The sequence below is a fragment of the Coenobita brevimanus genome, chromosome 58 (genome assembly GCF_032717465.1).
Source record: "Coenobita brevimanus isolate Jiangsu-jjx chromosome 58, ASM3271746v2, whole genome shotgun sequence".
NCBI classification, from domain to species: Eukaryota; Metazoa; Arthropoda; class Malacostraca; order Decapoda; family Coenobitidae; genus Coenobita; species Coenobita brevimanus.
The window spans coordinates 3,198,848-3,223,243 of record NC_137011.1 but is presented as its reverse complement, the minus strand read 5'-3'; the positions used below and the strand labels follow the sequence as shown (position 1 = coordinate 3,223,243).

At 37.1% G+C, this 24,396-nt stretch overlaps 1 protein-coding gene across 4 annotated transcripts in view; it reads left to right on the top strand.

The window, feature by feature from the left end:
• The window catches only part of LOC145402539 (sodium/calcium exchanger 2-like), a 172,222-nt gene that overhangs the window by 128,160 nt on the left and 19,666 nt on the right, over positions 1 to 24,396 (top strand). For 2 of the 4 annotated variants that reach the window (XM_080274537.1, XM_080274539.1), the window contains 5 exons: positions 5,265 to 5,400; positions 6,159 to 6,267; positions 6,720 to 6,740; positions 19,130 to 19,153; positions 23,910 to 23,966. In XM_080274537.1, coding sequence (XP_080130663.1) covers positions 5,265 to 5,400; positions 6,159 to 6,267; positions 6,720 to 6,740; positions 19,130 to 19,153; positions 23,910 to 23,966 — 347 coding nt within the window. The remainder of the gene's footprint in view (positions 1 to 5,264; positions 5,401 to 6,158; positions 6,268 to 6,719; positions 6,741 to 19,129; positions 19,154 to 23,909; positions 23,967 to 24,396) is intronic. The other 2 variants (XM_080274538.1, XM_080274540.1) reach the window with 1 other exon arrangement.

Here is a 24,396-nt window from a genome sequence, read left to right as displayed (position 1 = left end):
GGGTTTAAAAGGATGCTCGTATCGTGAGTAAAGTTAAAGAGCGTGCATGAATGAGATTATTACGACGTGGTATTGAAATGTTTCTTGAATGAACAAACGATATTTTTCAGTTTCCATCATATATCGCTGAATTTCTCGAATTTGAGTGACCTCATGTTGTGGTAGATATATTTATGCGCTTATCTGACAGCTTCAAACATACATATATAATCAGAAAGTCTAGCGTAATACCACAAAGAACTTGTTGTTTTCATTTTGAAGAGAGGTCTCTGAAAACTCATCACAGCCTTGCCAGATGTATGAGTTAACCTTATATTTGTTTAGATTTATGTTAAATCTGTGGTGCTGTGTTTTTCACATCGATATCAAAACTTCGAGGAAAACTCCAAGAAGTACACTGTAATAGTAACTTGCCTTATTTGATTATGTATATGTATCATAAGCAGTTCGTTATTATTTTTCTGGAAGTGTGTAAGAAGGATATTCGTCTGTTCGTCAAATGCACATAAACGTCTCCAGAAGTATTTGTAATTATAGCAGATGGTAGGAGTGATTTCATATATATTAGTTACTTTGATATAATGCAGTGATAGGATAATCTTGTGAAGGGACAGACACCGTAAAATATCAACATAATTGTATAACTGGAAGTATTTAGAAGTTTATCTGATGTATTACTACCATAGTTTTCCAATTCATATATAGACATGATTTTATGATATTTAAGCAACGTAAAATATTGATTATAACGTTATATTCCGTCAACGAAAATAAATTGACGTCTTACGGAAAATAATATGGCTAATTACTAGTACAGTAAGAAAAAATAATGAGATATACGTGAACTGAAAGTCTCTTATTGTCATTCAGTATTAATTTTCCTTTCCTGCTACTCCTTCAATAAAATGCTGGTTTCAAGCCTCTTGAAAGTGTAGCAAATGGTCGTAATACCTTTTGCCTTTTTAGATTGTTTCATATATTTTCGGTATGGATGAAAAATGCGTTAAATTATGCATCTGGCCAAGAAAAGTATCGTATGGCCTTGTAAACAAATACCGTATTGTTAATGTATGCTTTGTTGTAATGTACATAACTTAAGTTTAACGAGAATGAGGAGGGAAAGAATGGTGAGTTGTTTGTGCTTGTGATGGACTATTGGTTTATAAGTATGTTATGCGTTTATGTGGCAATATTCCTGTTTTAAGATAAGATTACCTAAGGTGGCTCCCATTATATCCACTCACTTGATAACTTCCTCCTTCACCTTATTCCTTTTCAGTGTCTGCCCTCCTCTTCTCTCATCCACCCTGTCATTTTGTACTATTCTTTCCACTTGAGGTGACTACACTGAGTGACAAACCTAATGGTTTCTTGTAACCCAGGAAACCATTTACAGTGTTGGGTGACAACCATACAACCGAATTTCGGGGTGAAGTGAGCCTTCTATGGTGTCCCAGTTAACTGGGTGGATCGCAAATGCGGTGTCTGTCCACTATAGTATCCAGGAACCACCCCTCCACACTCTTCCCCATTCCTTGCTTTGGCGAGGCGCTGTCTGCCACAAAGGAGCAACACTGGTTGGCAGAAGCAGTTGCTTCCGTGTAGTAGATGGATCTGCTTAGCCAGACAGACCATGCTTACTCAACAGCATCATTGTCACATCTTCCCATGTCTTAAAAATTATTGAGAAGCAGTGTAAATTGATGGGACTTGACCCCCCTCCTTCTTACTTGTGGTTCAGTAGGGCTACTTGTGGCAAGCATTTGTTGCAAACAGTCTTGTAGCTGATACGGCTTTTGCCTGTTTGACGAGGCAAAACTCATTTCAGTTACTGAATGTGGTAAATATTATAGGACCAGTGGGTAATTTGATTTGTAGACCCATAATTAGATCAGTGGCGTGGTAGGATATTTCAGTCTTGTGTAGAAAAACTTGTTTATATACAGTAGTAAGCTTAACCTCCACAGCTCTGGGATATCACATTTACGCTGAGTAATTCGAATAACATACCAAAGATGTTCCCAGAAAGAAGGGGGAAAATTTAGCGGCAAAGGAAATGCCAAGAAAAATCGGTATTGTACTGTATTCTGTTGAGTTCATGTGTTTTGGTATGTGCACTTGGGCAGAAGAAACCAAGGTAGGGAGAAGTGGCCTGGTGGGCAACAGTACCTGGTAGCAAAGAGCAGGTAGGATGACAGTAAAATGAATCCCCCCATCCCCTGAAAGGAGGATGGCAGACTTCAAAAGATAAACTTCAGTCTGTAACTTACCAGGTTTACATTCAAACGAGCCAGAGGCAGGCCCACAATAGCAGGTGCTGCCATAAATCAGCCATTTCTCCACACCTAGTTATTCTATTAGGTTCATTTTTCCCTAATTGTACCTGTAATTCTATTTGTATATCCTGAATTTAACTTAGCTTACTAGAAAGATGTACATGGCAATGTTTTTAGCAGCAATTAATGATTATTGTGCTGGAATGAGCTGCATGAATCTTTTGTAGCATGATATTATATATAAATATTGTAACTAAAGCATGGTTTAATATCTTCAAGAGGTATGCTATTATTCAGACTTTTTTTTATTACTTGTAGTGAATAAAGTTTAATGACATTAAGTTGGTAGACTGCAGTGAAGGACTACAGTAGATCCAAGCTAAAATTTTGTTGCAGACATGGTTGATAATCTCCCAGGAATAGAAATGCAGGAACACCATGACTGATATAGCTTTAGAGTCTTTGGTTTGTGTTCTTGTCAAGGTATGAGGCTGTCTAGCACTTATTCCTTTACCAGTTTACCATTCAGACTACATCTTACTATTGTATGTTATTTATGACCTCAAAATGTCGACATCAGTTACATTAATAACATACAAGGGAATATTGAACTGTGGTATTAAAAATCACACTGGTTAGAAAAAAGAACTAGAGAGCCTCTTTAGCTGAGGAGACTGTGGTCCTTTTGAGTGAATAAAATGATACTCAAGAGTTACCAAGAGAAATCCAAGTCATAATCAGTTAGGCACTAGGAAGATCCTAAGCATGTCTTCCTTTATATTTTATTTTGTAGCTATATAAGTTCTGAATATTCTCTTTATAAAATTAACACAGTTTTTAGAGGTATTATGCACAATCTTGGTAAAACTGAATGTGTAGAAAAGGTGCTTAAGTGCCGTCTAAGATCCTTAGAAAATAGCTCATGACCATGTCTACCAGGTATTATATACTGTCAGTGGTCACATTATTGTTAATGGGAAGACACAATGAAATGAGATGTGCTTCATTTTCTGCAGTTGTGTAAGTGAAGTTTTATTGCTGTAAATACAAGTTGATATTTTCTGGTGATAGGGAGTGGTTCTAATGATACTTGAAGGTGCTGTAAATAGCTTTCATTATTATCAGTGAGTGTTTTGGTATTGACTAGGCTTACAGGTATAAGGGTATTGGTTAATGTGATATTTTGCAGGTTCATAATGTGTGACAAAAGTTTAGGTTGAGAGTGTTGTGGTTTTAGTCCCTTCAAAGTACCCATACAATCGACCCTCTTTTAACAGTGGTACTGTTTTGAAGCATTACCATGCAAGAGAAAATTGGGCTAGAGGAACCAATTTATATTGTATGGGAAATCTCCCAACTGGTTCTGTAATTTTCAGTAATTAAGTGTTCTCTTCAAACTACAGGTTATGTTCAAACATTTTTAAAATACAGTAATTGGTGTGGTACTGACATACTGTTGGTTCACGCATATATATCTATGGAGTACAGTCACAGATAGTAATGTTACTCCATTCTGTTACTCCATGCTGTCATACAGGGACACTGACATAATGTAACTCTGGGTCCCAAGAGCATCAGAGGCAGCTCACAGAACCTGGCCTCTAAAACTGAGCTGAGCTGAGCAATAACCACACAGCACAAGCAAGAGAGAAATAGACTGTGACTGACTAACAAGAAAAGCACCTAGCAGAAAATATCCCAGATTTTGACATAAGAACCTTCAGTTTACAAATCCAGGGTCCTGTTTCATTTCTAGGTACTACAAACATACTGGGGTAAAGAGACTTTGCTTGAAGATGGTTGGCCCAGAATTAACCAGGGACCACTTGGAGGCAGGCTGAATGCACTTTCAATTACATTACTACCATCCCCACAGACTGCACTCAAGAGAGAGTTGTATTTTACTGACACTGCACTAGCCAAAATTGCTTTAGGTCCATGTTACAGGAAGGTCGACTGTATTAACTTATTCTGTATTTTTTGTTCAGTACAATAAGCTTGGCCAATTATTCATTGTACAGGAAGCTCCCAGTATCCAAAGGAGATGTTGTATATGAGGTTATGTCAAGTGGCAAGAGACAGTCACTCTTGGGTGACTTTAATCACCCTTCCCAAAGTACATACCCACTCATAATACTGTATACTTTTTGCACACTTATACCAGCACAATACTTGCAACAGAATCTGGATAATACTCAGTAACACGGGTTATATAGGGTTATACTAGGTGGCCATAGGTGGTTACTTCCAGGTAAACGGAATATGTGTTCTGTTAAAGAATTTTGTAGTTCAAATACCAGGGGTTTCCTGTGCTTTGAGTTGGGTCTGTTTATTCAGAATGTTTTATGTTAATGGATTTTTCTCATAAGTTTTTGATATACTATACCTCCCATTTACTGTAAAATAGTATGATAGGTAACAAGGTAAGAATATCAGTAGGATTATATACAGTATCTGTAACTTCTGAAGTTGTTGAGATTGTTTTGATTCATTGTTAACTGATTGGCAATTCATGGTCCATTTTCCTCACAGTGTAGTTTAGTCTACCACCAGATGCTCTGAGTGTTTTCTTGTAAAGAATTCAGTTTATAGACAGAGATGAAAAATAACAATCATTATACACAAAAATTATAAATGCCAGCAAAATTACACAGCGCTAGTGTCCTGTTATGATCCCTTTAGACAGCTAATAGAGTAGCTTAAGAATTGGATGCCAGTAAAATGCTCCTACAAGCTAGTTCTCGTTCTCTAAATAATAGAGCTTACAATGTAAGTTTTCAGACCATTACTAAAATACATTCAAAAGTCAGTGCTTATTCTCAGGACTATAGAACTTATAGTGTAGATTATTTAGTTTTTACAAAATGCACCCAGAAATCAGTGCTCATGCTTCCAGTAATGCTGCAGAGCTTTTAACATAAATAATCAGACTCTCACAATATACACTCTGAAGTCGTTGTAAATTCCGTGACCTCTTTACACCTTCAGCTGACAAGTTCCTGCGCGAGAGACAGTACTTCCGTGATGGACGTCTGGACCGGGATGGCCTGGTGGCTTTCATTAAGGAGGTCAAGAACTACCCAGGGCTCACTGATGAAGATGCTGCAGTACTGGCTGCCTCTAAGTAGGTGGTTGCTACTGTTTGGATGATTTGAGGACTGAGGTATTGGGTGTTGTTGGATATTTTTTTTTTTTTTCTAATATTTATTTATTTATTTTTAAAATGTATCTTTCTGTCTCTCTCCTGATACCCTGCGTGACTGATGTTGTGAAGTGGATGACAAAAAATAACCGAAGAGGGTATGGAAGTTGGGGCAGACAGCAAGAAAATAGAATGACAAAGTATAGTTGAAACTGAGGTGGCTGATGATGTTACAAGAAGAATGTTTATGGGAACAAGAGACACATCTCTCAAGGTCAAACCCTGTAGGGGCGTATACAGCAGAGAACCAGGAGACAGAAAGAGAGAGAGAGAGAGAGAGATGGACACATCCAGAAGAGTTAGTATTATGGTATTATGCAGATCTGCTGAAAAGTGTTAGGAGTACCCTAAGATGAACTTATAAATGAAATGAAACAAACAAGACTGAGGGAGAATAGGAGACAAAATATCAGGTGGAGAGATATATGAATGAGGATGGTGTGAGCTGGAGGAAGGGCAGCATGATGGCAGGTGACAAGGTAATATGGAGGCACTATGTTTGTGGACAGACCCTCTGGGAGAAGCGTGTCTGGCTGCATACTCGTATAGATAGATAGATAACTATAACCTACCATTTAATAAGTAGCCTTGAAAGTGTTAGTTGGTCCATTGCTGTTTGCTCTCCTTTTTAATCACTTTATTCCCTGTTGTCTCCTATTAATACATGAGCTATTCCCCAGGCTGGTGGAGTCCCAAAGTCACTCTCGCATGTGGTACCGTGTGGGTGCTGTCCGTAGCATGACTGGTGGACGCAAGACTCAGCCACAGCTCTCATACAAGCTCAAGGAGGTAAGCTGTCAAATGATATTTGGAAGATAGGATGGGTTAGATTTCAGTACATATGGAGGATAGAGTGATAGATTTTATAATGTTTAGGCATGATTATAATTTTATTAAACTATGTACAGTCTTTAAAGGAATTTTTGTAAGGAAAGTTCATTTCTTTGTTTCCAGCATAATCAGTTATTGAAATGGCATTATATAACACGACCATACACTGTAGATTAGTCAAAGAATTCTAATCTCTCAGGATTGTCTACAGCATATTTACCTTGATTTAAAGCATATGTAAATGAAAAAGTTATGAATGATCAAGAGTGAGTTCAGAGCTTTAAAATGTTAGTGGAGGATTAAGTTTTTCTCCCACGTAAATACCTGTATGCAGTTCTTTACCTACAGTTCTATATTGCATACTCCATACGGCCACAGCATAAAGTACAGTATGTTATTATTTCTTTCAGCAACTCAGTAAAATCCAAAGTGTAAGGATAACTGGTAACTGTGTGTTGGTGGTAATAGAAGGTTTTGGTTACTAACACAGAGTTGAGTAATATTTAACAGTGATGACTTGGGTTTCTTGGACTGACTGATATTTTGCTATTATTTATTTTGCTTTCACAAACTTGCATTTGTAAGCCATAGACCACAACAGCAACACTAACACTAACACCAACAAGCAACATAATTGCAAACTATAAAACTCCCTTTCTGATGTTTTATTTTAGTCTGCGTCATGTGTATCGGAATAATATAACATGTTATTTGTTCTCTTCCAGATACACAGTTGTATTTCTTTAGATATAACACACGGGCACATATAACTGTACATCAGCAGCAGTGAACTAAGCCAAAATCCATTCATGCTTAAAGTTCTAGGAACTGGGTGATGACAGTAAATTTGCTTGTTAAACTGCAATTGAGTATGCATGATGTTGGTGGAGGTTATACTGATTATATAAGAAATTAATTCATTCTGTGGAGTATTGGTTGTCTTTGAAATAATGACACCAAACCAAGAAGTGAGTACAGTATGTTTTGCTGTGTCAGTTACATCAGGGTGTCTCTATAAATAGAAACCTTTGTACTCTATTGATCAAGTAACTTTAACCCTTTCAATCCAATGATGTTTGTATTTTGTTCTTGGTTGAGCACTGAATCCCATTCATCTATTTTATAAAATTTAAGAAGAATCTCTTAAATTAATGGAGGTGATTAAGGCTGTATTTATCTAATCCCTCCGGTAAGGAAAGTCTCTCCTAAGCTAAAAGAATCATTTTTAGGTAACAAGAATAAAGTAGTGCATCATTGGATTGTAGGGGTTCATATTAATTTTAGTAATTTCAACCCCTGGGGATGAAGATGCATTATTTAAAGTGCAGTAGATTATATATGTGTATATGGTTAACATTTTATACAGGGATCAGCAAGTGTAGTGGCATTCGAGCATTACATTGTATAGGTCACAACATTTTGCTTGGTCATTTGATTTGTTTGTGGAGTCATTTTCTATGGGAGTCATCTCATACAAGTCTAAAAGTCCTGTCAGTTGCTCCTCCTTGATGAAACTAATGTACTTTTACTCTCGTCATCAAGATTTCAGACGAGTTAGATGCAAAGTTAAAGGATTCTATAGAGAAGAAGCTTTCAGTCGTGAGTTGCTTGCTGTTGTTGCCCAGAATTGCTTAAGCCAGTGGCAGACTTGCATTTAATCAGTAACATGCAGGGTACAGATGAAAGAAAGATAAGCAGACTATATTAAACTCCTGCTCAACCTCTTCATTTATGCACTGACTGTATTTTCATTCACATAAAACTCATCCGAGACTATTATTAATTTTCATATTGGTCTTCCTGTGTGTTCCTGATACCTGCAGACTGTAAACAGAGTGTCATTCACTATATTATTTTCTGTTACTGAAGTTTGATGTGTGTTTGAGCATTTGTGAATCCGTGTAAGTTTTCCAAGCTTGAAGTAGACAGCAGTTCCTTCACTCTTGTATCAGAGCACATTTTACAGTATAGGTGCGTATTCATGAAGCTGGATGTGAGTTTGTGTGTGCGTGCGTATCTAGATTTTAAAGCCCAAGAAGACGAAATTCCCTCACCTGATATGTAAGCACTCAAGGCACAGGATTCCAAGGCTGTATTCTCGGCAGTTTAGGAGTTTTTCTAGTACCTCTTCCCCATGAGTTTATTTCTGCACATGGCACATTAATACTATATCTGTCTATATCTGTATGTCCATCCATTGCAAGACACCTTAATTCTGTAAAGAGTGGCCACAGTCAAATTCCCTTCAAGTCACCTTGTCCTCTCCCATTTGGCTACCCTCCCTCCAACTCACACCCCTCTCTCATATATCTCTCCACTCCATCCCTTCATCTCATTCTTGCTCTCTCCCTCACGTAAGATATTTATGCAATTTATGCTAGTATTATAAAGATATAAATAACATACAACAGAAGAGTAATGTGTAGTATGCAAAATAAACCACAGCGATTTTTTTTTTTAGAAAGACTCCTGAAGTGGCTAGAATGTTACCCCAAGTTTGAGAGCAAGATCACCATAATTTGTGCATGAGCCAAGAGTGAAGACTGAAGAAAATGTTTGAATCCACTGTTTGCCCACACTATTACACTAACACAGAAATTATTCTGAAATGATTCAAGACTTCAATTTTCTTAGGTTCCTCATTTACTCTTCACTGATGAGCCAGTGTACCTGACTTGTTTGTAACCTACATTGTACTGAGTTCCTCCCTGCGATTAGCTGGCATCATTGACTATTAACTGTGGATATAACTTCTGGCTTTTATGTTGAAAGACTCTTTTTAATCTTTATGTGCAGATACAGTTTCATTTTAATATTATTTCTATGTGTACTCTATTGTGTGAGTGCTGTGTATTTGCTTCAATGGATTACACAATCTTAACTTCATGAGTGACTTTACAGCCATAGCTTATATATGGGACAATTGACAGCTTATTTAAGTAATATCTTAGATTTATATTAAGCTTAAATATTAAAGAAGTGTATTTCCTATTATGCTTCTTCATTGGCATTTGCAGAGTTGTGTATAAAAACTGCTGGAGTACCAAAAGTTTGATGAATAATAGAATATAATTTAATCTGCTTTTAGGATGCCAGTATACTAAATGCATGCAGACCTCACACTGACCATTGATAAATGGCGACAAGATCATTGGTCAGGGAAGCATTGCTTCTCTCAGATGCTTGAGACAGTGGGCCATATTCTAGGTGGCATAAGAGGTTTCATAGCATCTCTTCCTTAGTAGCAGTAGTAGTAGTAGTAATAGTAGTAGTAGTAGTAGAAATAGTAGCAGTAGCAGCCCCAGGTTCATCTGAAATGTGAACCCAGTGGACACCAGGTTGAAGTTGCCCTTCTCCTGTAGCCCACCACTCTTCTTTGGGGGGACAGGAAGGAAGGTGAGGGACATTTGTGGCAAAAAAGCCATCTACAGTACTTATATCAGTGTCACCACATGAAGGCATCCCTCTCCAGCACCACCTTTTTCTTAGCAATTATTTTGCATATTCCACCTTCACATTCATTTGTTTGTTATTTATATCAGTTTAATATTGACATAGTTTGCATCAGTAACATACAAGAGAATATTGAGGTGCAACATGCAGAATAAACACTAAGAAAGTGGTGTTTATGAACTCTTCTGCTTGGAATAAAACCCAGTAAACTGTGAGTCATGTAGAAGCTTACCTGTTCTGTATAACCTAGTCTTCACTAGCTAGGATGATAAGTCTTTGAGAACACAGTAACATAGACCTTACCTCTTGGATCTTAGAATCATATAAGATACCTGTTTTGCCAGAGCATTTTTACTATGATGTTTGTAATATGTGAGACTGCATTACCTTATGACTTTAGTGCTCTTGCTAAGATTACAGGCATCACAGTTGACAGCACAGTATGACCCTTTCATGGTATATTGGTTTTCCATTATCTGCTTCTTGGTTCTTCCATAATTATGTAAATATATTAGGTGATGAATATGAAAAGACCACAACAACTAACTGTGGTCAGGAAAAGCTGTCTAATAATAATGTTCCACTATTTTGGCTGTTCAGATGTAGGCCTTTCATCTTTAAATAACCTGTGGACCAGGAGGATATCTTTTTTTATTAATTTACGTTGTCTCCAGATGATTTTACTTAACAAACATAGAGGGGACTTTTCAAGAGAGTTAAATACAGAGAGGCCTATATACAGTATAACACTCCACTTCCATTCCACTGGGTGATTTTTTGTGTGTTGTGGGGATGTCTCGGTTAGTGTTATCTGTACTGTATACACCCTGCATCATTCATTCATCTCCTACTCCCTTTGCCATAACCACACCCACACTAGCAGACTGAACCATCTCCATAGCACACAAGATACTGCCATGTGAGTTTCTAGTGGAGTTCTATATATGGGCCACCCCATACAGTCATCATGAACTCCAGCTTTACAAGAAGTTATTTCCAGGGCCCATATTCATGTTGACTAAGGAAAGTCCCAAACACCTTTTCCTAAGCAGCATAATTTGCTTATTACACCTTACTACCCATTTCCATGTTACATAAATCATTCTAATACCTGTATTACCATAATCTGCACAGAAAACATACAAAAAGATATTAACCAGCCATATCCAAAGATAAATCACTAAAGAAGAGGTGCTAGGGAGCCTTCTTATCTGACAAGAATATGGGCTTGGATTGAACGGAATTGTGTGGAGGTGGCAAGAAAAATTTAAAATAAGATGTCTTCATGAGGAGTTAATGGCCCGAACTAAAGTAACCTAGCCATGGACCCGTACACTTTGGAGAGGGTAATACAATTTAGAACTACCTTTATTATAATATCCATTATTATGTTCCATCTCTAACCCAAATGGAACTTAGATAAAAGGGTTATGTTTTTTGACAAGCCTTTGCAATTTGGGTAATTCCTTCTCTCCCTCAAAAAATCGTTATACAGTATTATAGAATCTGTGGCACATCTCTCCTCCAGCCATTTAAAAAAAAAAGTCATATTACAAGCTTTCTTTCCCTCCAAATTAGTTGTCATAGAATTCCCTGTATGTCGCATTTGTAACGAGATAAGGGAGTTGTTTTGTACAAACTATAGCATTTCTAGTTGATTTGCTCCCCAATTATGAGTTTTATAGGATGCCTGATATCTCTCTCTAACAGTCATTCTAGTCTTCCTTTCTAGTATTGTAAAAATTGATTGAAAATGCCCAGTTCAGAATGAAATTTGAAGCTGATTTTCCCTCCAAATAATGAGTAGTATTGTGCAGCCTCTTGTGTATCTCTCACCACAACACTCAGTCTTATTTTTCTTATAAGCATTGTAAAAACAGAATGAAGATGCCCAGTTCAGAATGAGATTGAGGTATATTGTACAAACTTCAGCACTTCTAGTCAATTTTCCCCCACAGTACTGTAATGAGTTGTGCTATAGGAGATCTGGTGTATCTTTTTCCTCCAGTCAAAGTCAGGCAGTGGTAAAGAGACTCATTTCTACAAGTCTTGGCAATGCTGGTTCATTTTCCCCCAGATATAGGGTTGCGTTGCATGAACTCCCCCTTGCCCTCCCTAAATAATCAGCAGTATTATCGGATTAGTGGTATATACAGTAACATAGCCAGACAAGTGGCCAGGATGGTACTGGTCACCTCTGAAATATGCTTGACCATCCCAGTAGCCACCTCCAGTTAATTGGGTAGTATCCTTCATAAGAGTTTATCCAGACTACTCCATAATTAGGCTTGGCCATCCCATTTTTAAAGTACAAGCTCTGCCCCCAGTTATACGAAATTCAAGATGTGACAAAGGAGTCTAACTGTGCAAGCTTTGGCAATTCTGGCTCATTTTCCTTCTAAGTACAGTAATGAGTTGTGTTGTAGGATCTCTTGTATATCTCTCTCCTCAATGCTCACTTTCATCTTCCTTTCAAGCGTTCTAAGGACAGGATGAAAACGCTGATCATGCTAGAGGACGGCACCAACCAGGTAGCCCCTGATCCCTCCCCTCCTCCCCTACACCACCTCCCCATTACCCTTCTTGCTGCTCTATCGTGGGGTTTCTTCAATGGAGCGGACTGCTTCTCTCTCAGATGCTATCACTTCCTTGGATCATGTTGCTTGTTCAGGGTTATATTTTTATCAGAAATATGAAAAAGTTTCTGATACAGTTAAACCCTTTAGCCTGTATATGTCATTTATATTCCATTCTTGCTGCTACCAGTTGAGTTTATCCAGTTTAGGGGAGGCAATTTGGATTATCAGGGTTAGGTGAGATAAAGGTGGAGAAAGACACCATGGAATGCTTAGCTGCAGTAGCCATTTCCATAACTTTGGCTTTTGAGCCTGTGGTGGGGTATTCACCCATTATCATGGGATGCAAGACCACCACATCCTGGCTACCACAGTTACCTCCTCTGGGTCTTACTCTACCAACCCACAAAAGGTGAATGGACATCTGAGATGAGCGGTGGCAGTAGCTCTACCAGAATTCAAACCTTGTAGTATCAGGCTGGCAGCTTCATAGCTAACCTTGCTAATGGCTTAGCCAGTCTTGAGTAACCTCTACAATACAAGAGGAATTTCACAAGCTGAAAATAATCATCTGGGCAAGAATAAGCTAAAAAATATATATAACCAGACTGAAAGGGTTGGCAGAATTGCATATGGTTATTAGAACATAATAATTAACCCGTTCAGTTTTATATCTGTATTGTTCTTATTGTAGTTGCCACCAAAGTAATTTCATCAGTTTATAGGAGGTGTTTCTTGAAAGATTTAAAAGCTATCTCCAATAACTCCTTCATTGCATAGGTTCCCACTGAAGCTGAATAAACTTGTCCGGTAACAATAAGAATGAGATTTAAATGACAATCATAGGGAAGGGGTAAATACAGTATTATTACAGTATGGACACAGGATTGTTACTGTACACATCAGATTCAGTGTACAATATTACATGTTCAGATAGTCCTCCCTATACAGTATCTGGAGGCCATTTGGTCAGTTGACTTTTTTTTACACTAAATGCAGTGCTTTACTGTTGTACAGTGTTTAATGCATATTACAGAACTGTACTTGTCAGAGAAAATTTTCCACATCATGCCTCCATTTTCCAGGTCCCTTATTGTATTACTTCTCTAACTTTTGCACAATTCCTTGATTTTAAAGAACCCCTGTTAGGTGAATGTACAGATTCGGTATTGATTTGTGTGTCTTTCATATGTAAAATTATTTGTCTTCCATCTCCCAACCATGCAACAAAGAGATATGTTAGTAATAGCACAAAATTGCCATATCTTGCTTGCTTTCTGTTTTGCACTTCGTGTGAGTTTGCTGCATTAGTTTTGTTTATATTTTAATGTCACTTGAATGCTTTTGAAATTTTCTTGTTTTGCTTCTGTGTGGTGTTACAGGCATTATGTATAAAATTTATGAATGTTCTTAAAGATTTTGTGTACAGAATCATTATACTGTACTTGTTTTTGAATTTTAAAGGAAGAGCAATGTTTAGTCAGCATTGCAGACTATAATTAATTCATTGAAGTCTGAATTGTCACTATATCATGTTCATTGTCAGTCAGACATTAGTGTATAGATATTTATGTATAAAATCATACTCTAATTTTCCTTATGGATCAACAGTGGCTCAATATGGTAAGATTTTGACAACCTCTTAGCATTTTCTTAGAGATCTGATGGTCATAGTATGAGGGTATAGAGCTATGTGTGAAACCCCAGGCTTGGCATAGGTGTTCTCAAGCACCGTGCTAGCATGAGATGTCGTCTGCCGGATGTGGCCCTCTCACAGGCTGGTGTATTTAGAGATGTAGTGCACAATTGCATTTATGGGTTATAAAAAGCAGTTTCAAATACAGGTATAAAGTGGTGAATTGGTGTACTGCTTTCACCCTAACTTGGCCTAAAACTGTCATGTCTCCATCTTGAGTGCCGAGTTTTAACAAGAGAAAATAGAAAATGATAATAGTCAGGAAGTACAATGAAGAATATGTATAACTGTAGCATTATGCTTCTCTGACACTGAGCTACTGGAAATAATTCAGGAGAAATGAAAGCCTTGGCCAGGTTAATGTGAATTATAGTAATCATCATCACTGAAGCAACACCATGCTTCCTCTCAAAGAACTTTCATTCTGGGACTGGCAGTGGTACATCTGAAAGTTTTTTTGTTGTCTGGATGCTTAACCACATGCAAAAACGAGCTAATGACTCCCTAGTAGTAAAACTGACAGTACAATTTACCAACACAAAATATCAGAAGCCACAGTAGTTAAAAGAGAAAGACAATAATGGAAAGTCTTGATTGTTAATGAAACTGCTTCCCATCAACCACTCTCTGAATGGAGCATTTGTCTTGGAAGTTAGTATTATTTGTATTCTGTACAATGGACTAGTGTACCAAGTGTGAATGGTATGTGTTACCCATGAAATTGGGATCAGTCGTAGTAGTTTTCGACAGATATTCAAAGTACAAACATCATTTATCATAGAATATGTAAGGGAAAGTATACAGTATTTCTATTGTAGGGCATAAATTATTGTTCTTTGTAATGCATAACACTTATCAGAAAAGACTTTAGAAGGATATTTCATCTCTAGATTCTAATGCTGTTTCAGTTGTAGGTGCTTCTGTTTGGTGAGAGGGTTAAGTGCAGTAACTGAAATTACTGCAGTACATAGCAATTGTTGCTGTCCATCTGAATTATATGTCTGCAACATATGATATATCTGCAGTACACCTGTACTTATTTATTTTTGTCAGTGTTACTGCTACTGTTGATGGAGAATCATTATTATTATTATTATTTTTTTTTTACTAGCACACCATAAACTGTTCAGTACCATAAACAAACTTGGACATTATATTTAGGCTTAATCCAGACCATTTTATTCTGCTGAGGGAGTTTCTGAAAGTTCAGGTATTAATCGAGGTAGTTTTTAACCCTTTGACTATGAAAATTTGCCTCAGTTGAACAAAATTGTCCAGTAGTAGTTATGTTAAATAACATAATTGTCCATAGCTGGAAAAAAGGTCAATGTAAATAGTGTGTATCAACAGAATGTACTTTAAAGTTTCTGTGAGCAGTGATCTTTGAAAGTAAATGTAGATAAAAGTTGTGGTGATTGTTGAGAGTTGGTTACTCTAAATGTGATGTACCTGTACTGATGAATGGATAGAGATTTGATTTGGTGAGAAAGTTTAAGTGTCCAGGTTTAGTAATAAAAAAAGAAGTGCATATGCAGAGGAAGTAGAATGTAGAGTGGCATAGAGAAGGAAAGTGATGGTGCTGTGAAGGCCTTCGTACTAACCAGAGGCTTGAGTGTGGATGCTGCAGGATTGCATGAAAAATGTTTTTTGTGCCCACTTGAACATGTAGGTGCGACACTTTCATGTGCAGTGAGAATGAAAATCAGGAATAAGAACAGTGAATATGGGATCATTATGGAATGTGTGTGGTTCATGTAGTGTGAATAGGAGAAGAATCATGTGATTAATGAAGGATGTCAAGCAAAGAAGTCTGTAACAGTAGGACTGAAGAGGGTGTGTTTACATTGTGTGATCATATGCAGAGGATGAATGTAAATAGGGATGCTGTTGTTGTTGCTGTAGCCCCAGACTCATCTGGATGTGAATTCAGTAGACTGCAAGAGAGAAATTGTTTGCTGTATGTGTGAGCAAGCTTAAAGGTAAAGGGAGGCATGATAGGTCAAGAAGAGGCTGAATGGATGTGCTTAATGAGTGTGAAAGAAAGTGAGGTATGGATATTATGATGCTAGGGAACTGACAGGAGATGGAGCTGATTAAATGAACCATGCACACGGAGCTTATAACGAAGGTTTGGAAGCCCATTTATAACTTAATAGTTGACACATTGATTTCTGTCCGGTCGGTAATAGGAAATGCATCTATAAAAGAAAAGTACTAGAAAAATGTGTGCAGAGGAATAGGCCCGTGAGGTAGAATCAGGATTGCAGGGGATAGCTTCGTGAGTGAATGACTGTTTGGCCATTATCATGGAGCATGCTGTGGATTTGTTCTCCTTGTTTTGTATTTTCTTTTTCTTTGCTTTCTGGACCCTACCTCAGCCCATCCATAGTTGGGAAAAAGAAAATCATGTCAGAATGAGATTATGATGATAATTATGAAGGATGCTTTTCTTGAGCATGATAAAGGAGGAAAAAATTGAATTACATTACAGTACTTCAGTGTTTTTGAGTTTAAAATATTTACTATTAACTCATTTGTATGTTGTGATGATAAGTGAATACTGGACTCTACAATATATTGTATCCATGCACTTTCTGCTATAAACTTATCCAGATGCCCTGCTGCTTATCAGGAAATAATGTACCATTAGAACCAGTGACTTGTAGCTAGTGTATTCCCCATATCCTGAAGCTGCCCCCAGCTACCCTACACAAGCCCTAAAAGAGCATTTTTAGCCCATAGTACTTTAATGCTATGTTATGTAAAGACATAGATAGGCCAAATGAAAGTTGTTTAGTAAAAAGTAAGAAATATTTACATGAGTGACACGATGTCACCCTGTGGGTGGTTAGAAATGTTGCTCATACAGCACCTGATTTGCCAATATCAAGATAACAGTGTGCAGAATTGTGTGCATAGTGTGTATACAGCATTCATAAATGCCTTGAATGGGTCGTGATTGAGATTGTTTCATAAAATGCCATGTGAGAGAGGTACAATATTCAAGTGTTCGGAATAAAATAGGGTGGGTAATTCTAAGACTATTGGTTACAGTGGTTTCTCAGATACAGTACAGATAAATCTGTTAGTACTCTTGTATACATAATTTCCATGATGGTATTTGGTTGAGGAAGGCTAGAAAATCAAGAACTTGAAAGTACTGTACTGTATTTCCATGTGTTTGTCAGATTGTAATTAACTGGCTTTCTTTTTACTCCAGTCTTAACTCTCATAAGGTTATTATTTGTAATTTAACTTATTCGTACACGTATATAATTTTGGAATCCAGGATTTTTATTTGTACAGTAGATAAGTTTTAGGAGGACATTACTAGAAAGGTAAAGAATTCTGGATGGGTTATAGTGCATTTGGTGTGGTGTCTGCTGATTAGATTCTCTTGTTTTAACATTCGTAATTATACACCAAGTTATTTGTTCATAGTCAAATAATTGTTGGTGATAGACTAACACATGTTGTATGTGTGGGTGTGTTTTTATTTTTTTAGAATATTTGTTGTCAGTTATCCAGGCTTTAGTAACAAGTAGAGTTTTTTCTCAAGCAGCATACACTAATTTTTGAGCTTGTGTTCAGCCCTACATTCAAAATAATTACTGGTATATGTTGACATGCATGTTACTTACATTTCTGTGACAAGAATCAAGACAATTGGACTTTATTTAATGACAGTGCTGTTTTATTGACAGGATTAATTACTCATGTTGACGTCATCTTCAGGTTCTCTCCTGGTTTCCCAAGATATCTTGTTATGGTGTTGGTTGTCAGTGACAGCTGATTCATACACTGTATCCCATCATTACCTTTGGGTTTCTTTTTTCAACCACAGTAAATTTTGGTTAGTCATATAGCAATAACATTCCATCCCATATTACCCCCTGCAAGGAATAGAAACCCAAATAAATCTTGATTATTGGTATTGTGAGGAATCCTTATAGGGTGTACTGTAATTGTTCTAAAATCCATGGTTTAATTCTCTACACAGGTTGATTATTAATGTAGTTTATCATCATTAATTAAGCAGGGATGTTCTTTACGTGGTCATGAACCAGTTCTTCATCAGTCAACTGCTAACTAAAGACTTTATTACTTACATTTTGGCACATGTAGTCTTGGAACAAGTGTAGCTTTAGGAAGGATGATTTTACTATAATGCTTGGATGGAGGTATATTAAGAATGTGCTATCTTAAGGACTGTTGTTGTTATAGACAATTGAATTATTTAATCAAACATAATATTCTATAAAGTGTAGAGAGTTTTCCATAAATATGTAATTTACACTGAACCTGATATAATGAATATGATGTCACTGAGTCAGGGCATTATCAGTAGTTCATCATCATTACAGTATATACCGGTATGTATCACTGGTGTCGGTATATTGGGTGCTTTTTTAACCTATTCATCTCAAGGATATAGTTTTAATTATTTCCTGCTATCTCCTTATGGTTTTATTCTCAATAGGAAAGATTTTTTTTTTTTTTTTTTAATTCAGGGGGCTAGTGATAGCCTCATTAACCCCTTCACTACAAGGGCACTTTCCTATGGTGAATATAATTATATGGTAGCAACAAAAATATTTTACAAATGACATCAATGGGCTGATGGGGTTCAGTTACAGTCACAGTGACAACTTGTGCCTGAAAATTATAGTTGGTTTGTTTTCATCTGAGAGAACTGCAACTCCCGTAATTTGATTAATAAGTTGTAGGTGAATGAAATTGATGTGCCGTATTTATTAGGTAGGAATCATTCTAGTTTACTGGTTATTGTTGGAAAAGGTTTGGGATCTTATCAGGTTAAAACAAATGCACTTGAGTCAACACTGAGACAGGCCGTGCTTGGAATTAGCCAAATCAGTCTTCTAGTTTGACTACACTTGACCATCAGATGTGTTGAAAAGGGTTTGGGGCCTTTGTCATGTCAGAGCAAATAATAATCCACACTGAGATATTATGTGAATTTCAAAGAAGGAGAAGTATGTGAAAGGAGGTCAGTGGGTGGAGTGTATGAACTAGCTGCTAAAATACAGGTAAACATATATCCCTGAACACTTCTCTCTTCGCCCTTACTTTCCAGGCTATTGATACACACCTGCACAGTGTAAGTACCAGCTGTGCACACAACTGCCACCTCTCCGTCCAAACCTTGTGCTATTTACTAAACCTCGTTGCCTTTGCAGCTCGTAAAAAGCTGTACCTGGGACTATCCTTGCTTTGTTACCCTGTGCTTGCTAGTAATTATGTATATATCTTTGTATGAAAATGGATGATACTTGTTATGGAAATGCATTGACCCCTTCAGTCTGATGAATGTATGCAGTGGCCCATATATAACATTTTTCTTCCATTCCACTTGGCAATTTCTTGTGTGTTGTGGGAACATCTCAGTGTTATCAATGTCAGTTGTGAATCATTTATTCATTTCCAACTCCATATGGCAATATCCATACCTGCATCAGCAGACTGAGCCATCCCCACAGCAGATAAGATACCGTCAGGCAGATTTCCAGAAGAATGTTATTTGTGGGCCACTGTGTATTTGTGTTGTTCGTTTTGTCTCCAGACACTTTTATTCAGCTTATGGATGACTTGGAACTGGAAGAGTTAAGTATAGCTTTCATTAACCCATTCACAGTCAAGCATCATGCTGAAGCTGAATAAGTCATTGGAGGTAGCAAGAATAAACTATAATACATCCTAGTGAAAGGGTTAAAACCTGAAATGTAGACTTTAATATGCTGTACTGTACTGTACATTTTATAGGACCTGCAGCTTAGTCAAAGCCTAGTAATGCATAGTAAAGCATATATTAATAACTGGAGTCACCCTGGATGAATCCAGGGACTAGGCATCTGAAAGTAGATGAATAGATAGATAGATAGATAATGATTTAAGAGCTTTGGCAAGTTTTAAGAGTTACTTGTTCCTCAGTTTAGTAAGAGTAACAGCCAGTCCTATGTTATGGTAGCAGGTTAGTAACAGTAATGGACAATTACCCTCCTGTGGGATGTAGGAATCCAAAAGTAGGCCACCACAGCCTAGTACATTTAAAGGTTGGCTGTTGACCACTGTCAAACCATTATGGTCATTTAGCCTTGGGCTCGTACAGCTTGAAAGGCTGTTGCCATTTCTAAACTGAGGAACAGCAAAATCTTGTACACCTATCTCTGGGTCAGTTCAGTAGTTTAGCATCTCATCATATGGTTTACAGTCATGGTACTATTAACTGCTGATATCTGAGTCCAAAGCAGACAAAAGGTTCAGGGACACCAATCTCTTCCATTTTATGTGCCATTTTGGGTTTATGAACTTTGTTGAATTATTCTTATTTCACCAGTTTCTTTCATATTTGATCCTATTTTAGGTTTCAGCCTCTTAGATTCATGAACTTTGGCTCAATTTGTCCGGCTTCTGTGTTGCAAGTTTGGTTATTTGACTTGATACAACTTGCTACCCTACCAAAATTGCTTGGATTGACTTCATCCCACCCGACCTTCTTAATGTGTGCTCTTCATTAGTTAAGTATGAAATATCTCCCGATTATCTTGCAGCCCTAGCTGCTGTAATATGTTATCACTACAAGGGTAATCAAAATTTTTATAGTTTATGTTATCAGAGTGGAGAAATATTTTTAAAGGTATAGGCAGCCTGATAACTAAAAGTTTTCTTCATTACAGTGTCCTTTGTAGGAATGAACCACTTCCCTATAGCTTTTTTTTTTTTCTTCTCTGTCTCTCTCTGTGCAATCAACAATCAGATTTCTTCTGATCCAAAAGGCTTTTGAAACTGAATGTGTTATACACAGACTTCATTAACCTCTCACAGCTAGGGCATTATCCCAGTCAGAATAAAATTGATTGGTAGTTGCAAATTTAAACTCAAAATTACATGCTCAGACTGTACTACAGTACAGTAGTAGTAGTTGTAGCCCTAGGTTTATCTGAAATGTAGATTGTAGGGTGAAGTTGTCCCCCTCTGGTAGTTCACCATCCTTCGTTCAGGAGTCAGGAGGGGTGTTGAAAGACAAATCAGTTGGTGGAACTGTGTGGTCCTATCAGTGCCATCTTGTGAAGACATCCCTCTCCATCATTAAGATGAGGGTAAAAGTTGGGATAAGAGCACTGCATTTTATACGTGCATGCTCTGGGCCTTCTGTCTCTCGGTCACCCACGTTATGTCTGGTACTGAAAAAGGGAATACTTAGAGTGTGGCTCTATGATATGGGGTGTTTTCTCTCAGTTTAATCCAACCCATATGATCAGACCTTTTGTGTTCTTATTCCAACCATAGCAAGAAGATGCCTTTAGACTGGCAATTTTGACATCACATCCTTGTGTGCATTACGAGAAGTCCTCATTTACAGTTGCAAGATATAAGGTGAAACAACTTGAAGAACTATATACTGTACTTTTGGCTTATGATTGAGAGGTTAAGAGCACAAAAAGAAATTTCTGGTATCAGAGCAACTTTGTAATGTATACTGAGCAACTTGAAATGGGAATGACATGCAGTAATTTCTTGTTGAGCCATCTATACTGACATTTCTTTTTGGCTGTTAAGTTCACAGTAGATTATGTAAAATTACTTATTAAGCTTCACTGCTATATATAAAACTGATTTGTCTGTCCACCCCAGTCTACAGTACCACTTGTCTGGAAAAAGTAGTGATATATTAAAACACATCTTTGACTTATCTTCTGTCACAGTGACATCTTAATAGTGAACCAAGCATTCAGTGAGGATTTTCTGTAATTCATCATCAGTTCAATCAGGGTCAACCTATTTAGTAACAGTGAGTCATTTTAAGGCTCGTGCTTCAAAGTGATGGATACAGTTTCAGATTTATTGTTTTCCCATTTATTCAGTCGGTTATCTAATCTTACATTATCACAAGGTATCTTCAGGTAAATATTTTCATTTCTAAGCAGGTTAAAGGAGTATTGCTGTAGATATACAGTAAAGTGTTATATGTATTATAATGTTTGTATTTTGCATTTATATCAATGTGCTGTGTATGCTGCATCATAAGATTTTAATATTTCTGTGCATGTGCATGGTGCATGTTAACCAGAGTTGTGTGTGGAGTGCTCAAATCTGTCATGCTGATGAAGCCTTAGAGTGAAACCATATGTAACACAGCATGGTCAGCATCACACCAGTGCAATGTTAAACCAAAAAATGCATGTCTAGGGTTGCTTGAAAGTGGGTAATCTTAATTCCCACATAATCCTTTGGCCATGGAAGATTTGCCAGGGCTAAAAGGAAATTGTCTAGTATTAGAATCACATACAAAGTTTATATTTCCTGGCCAAAAGATTAATTCTTCAGTGTTGGGTAAGATTTCCAAAACTCAGACTACTTATGCTGGAGTGAGTTATGGTAAAGATTTGATATGTGTCTTTATGATGAAAAATCCTTCTGTACAAGTAAAGTTGCAGAGAATGTTGGCTGAAACTGAATCCCAGTAAGATTTCCACAAAGCCGAATTACTAAAAGTGCTATATCCCATAAGCATGCTGTCAGAATAGAAGATGAACATACCAGCATTGTTGACTGATTGTTTGAAGATCTAGCATACATGTACATCTGCAGTCAATATTCCTTTTACATACCTAAGGGGTTCTGAACCAGCGGAGGAACTTACAGTCTTTCCAGCTTACTTAAATGTTACTGGTTAACTTGGCAAGGTTTCATTGGGTTTATACACAGTTTCAAGGCAGTGTAAAAAAAACTATTGACTGCATTAATACAGAACTTTAAATTTTTGCCACGTTTCTCTTACTGTTTCAGGTGAAATTTTAGATGTGCAGTTACATCCTTTCCACCATAGGTTCCATGGAGATGCTGTTTGTTTGAAGCCTTTTTATATTGCATTTAAAAAGGTTTTGCTTTGTGTTTAGAGCTGCATAACAGTTAAGGTGTTGGATATTGTTATTGATAGAGGTATTATCCAGTACTGACAGACGGAATTGATTAGGGTAGACCAGAATGATGTAGTTTAGGATAAGTAAGGCTAATTAGAGTTAAGATTAGTAAACTAGAGACACAGACAAACATGACTCACAAGATTGGATCAAAATGCTAGCTGTTCCTGTGTGACTTTGATATGATTACAAGAGTTTTAAAATAGTTTAAGAGTCTTTAATAATATGATTGAAAATATTTTGCCTTAAGGACAGTTAGATCTTAAAAGTCATGTCAGGCAGCAGAATGTGGTAGAATGTAAGATTAGTTTGGTGTGAAGGTAGATAATAAGCAACATAATTAGTGGCAGATGGGTTGTTTATATTTAAATAAGCCACATCATTAGTGGCAGATAGGGTACCAATATATATTTAACTGACATCATCAGTGGCAGTTAGGGTACTAGTACCTGCATATATCTAATTCATATCATTAGTGGCAGATAGAGTACCAGTAAATATTTAATTAAGTGGCATTATAGGTTTCAGATAGGGCACCAGTATGTATTTAAGGTACATTTTTAGTGGCAAGTTGTGAACCAACATATATCTATCCCATTGTCATCAGGAGATCTATGATACTGCATATATAAGTGTATGGTAATGGTTAAAGTCTTATTAGCAGTGAAATAGAACAAGGTATAGAATTCATTTTCCATGATACCAATAAAGATACTTGGGCTGAAAAATACCAAAATCAAATGTAGGCAATTACAGATAAGCAGTTCTGTAAAATCATGGCAGAAGTTACAGTGTCACAGCAGTTTGAGAAGAGCTAGGCCAGTTTACTTGATGCTGTTTTAAGTATCATTTGTAGAGGAAGTAATCTCAATTGTGTCATCGCTGCATGTTTAGGCTGCATGCTAATTGGAGGATTTGTTCTTCTGCTGTCAGGTATATAATGCAATGAATGAGCATCCGGAGGCACCAACAGTCGGGGAGGTTCCTAAGGTAAAATTCTATCTGTCCATCCATCTATCTCTGTCTGTCTTCATCTCTCTATCTGTTTGTCTTTATCTGCATCTGTTTTGATGTATGTGTCCCTTTCTCTATGTGACAATCCATCTTTGCCTGTTTATTTGTCAGTCTTTCTGTTTATTTGTCTACCTGTATCTCTCTCTGTTTACCTCTGTATTTTAATGACACCTTGGTCCCCCGATCTTGAATATTTCCTTACAAAATGCAGTTGTTACAAGAATCTCCACGCTGCTTTGTATCTTCACATCTCTCTGCCTGTATTCTTCCTGTGCATACACACTCACTTGCCTTGCATTCATTTTTTAGTCATCAACTTTGCACTCTCTGACTGTCATCTTTGTTTGCATACTCTCTCATCTACTTTGCATTCATTTTCTGCTCTTAAACAACTGTGCTTCTTCTT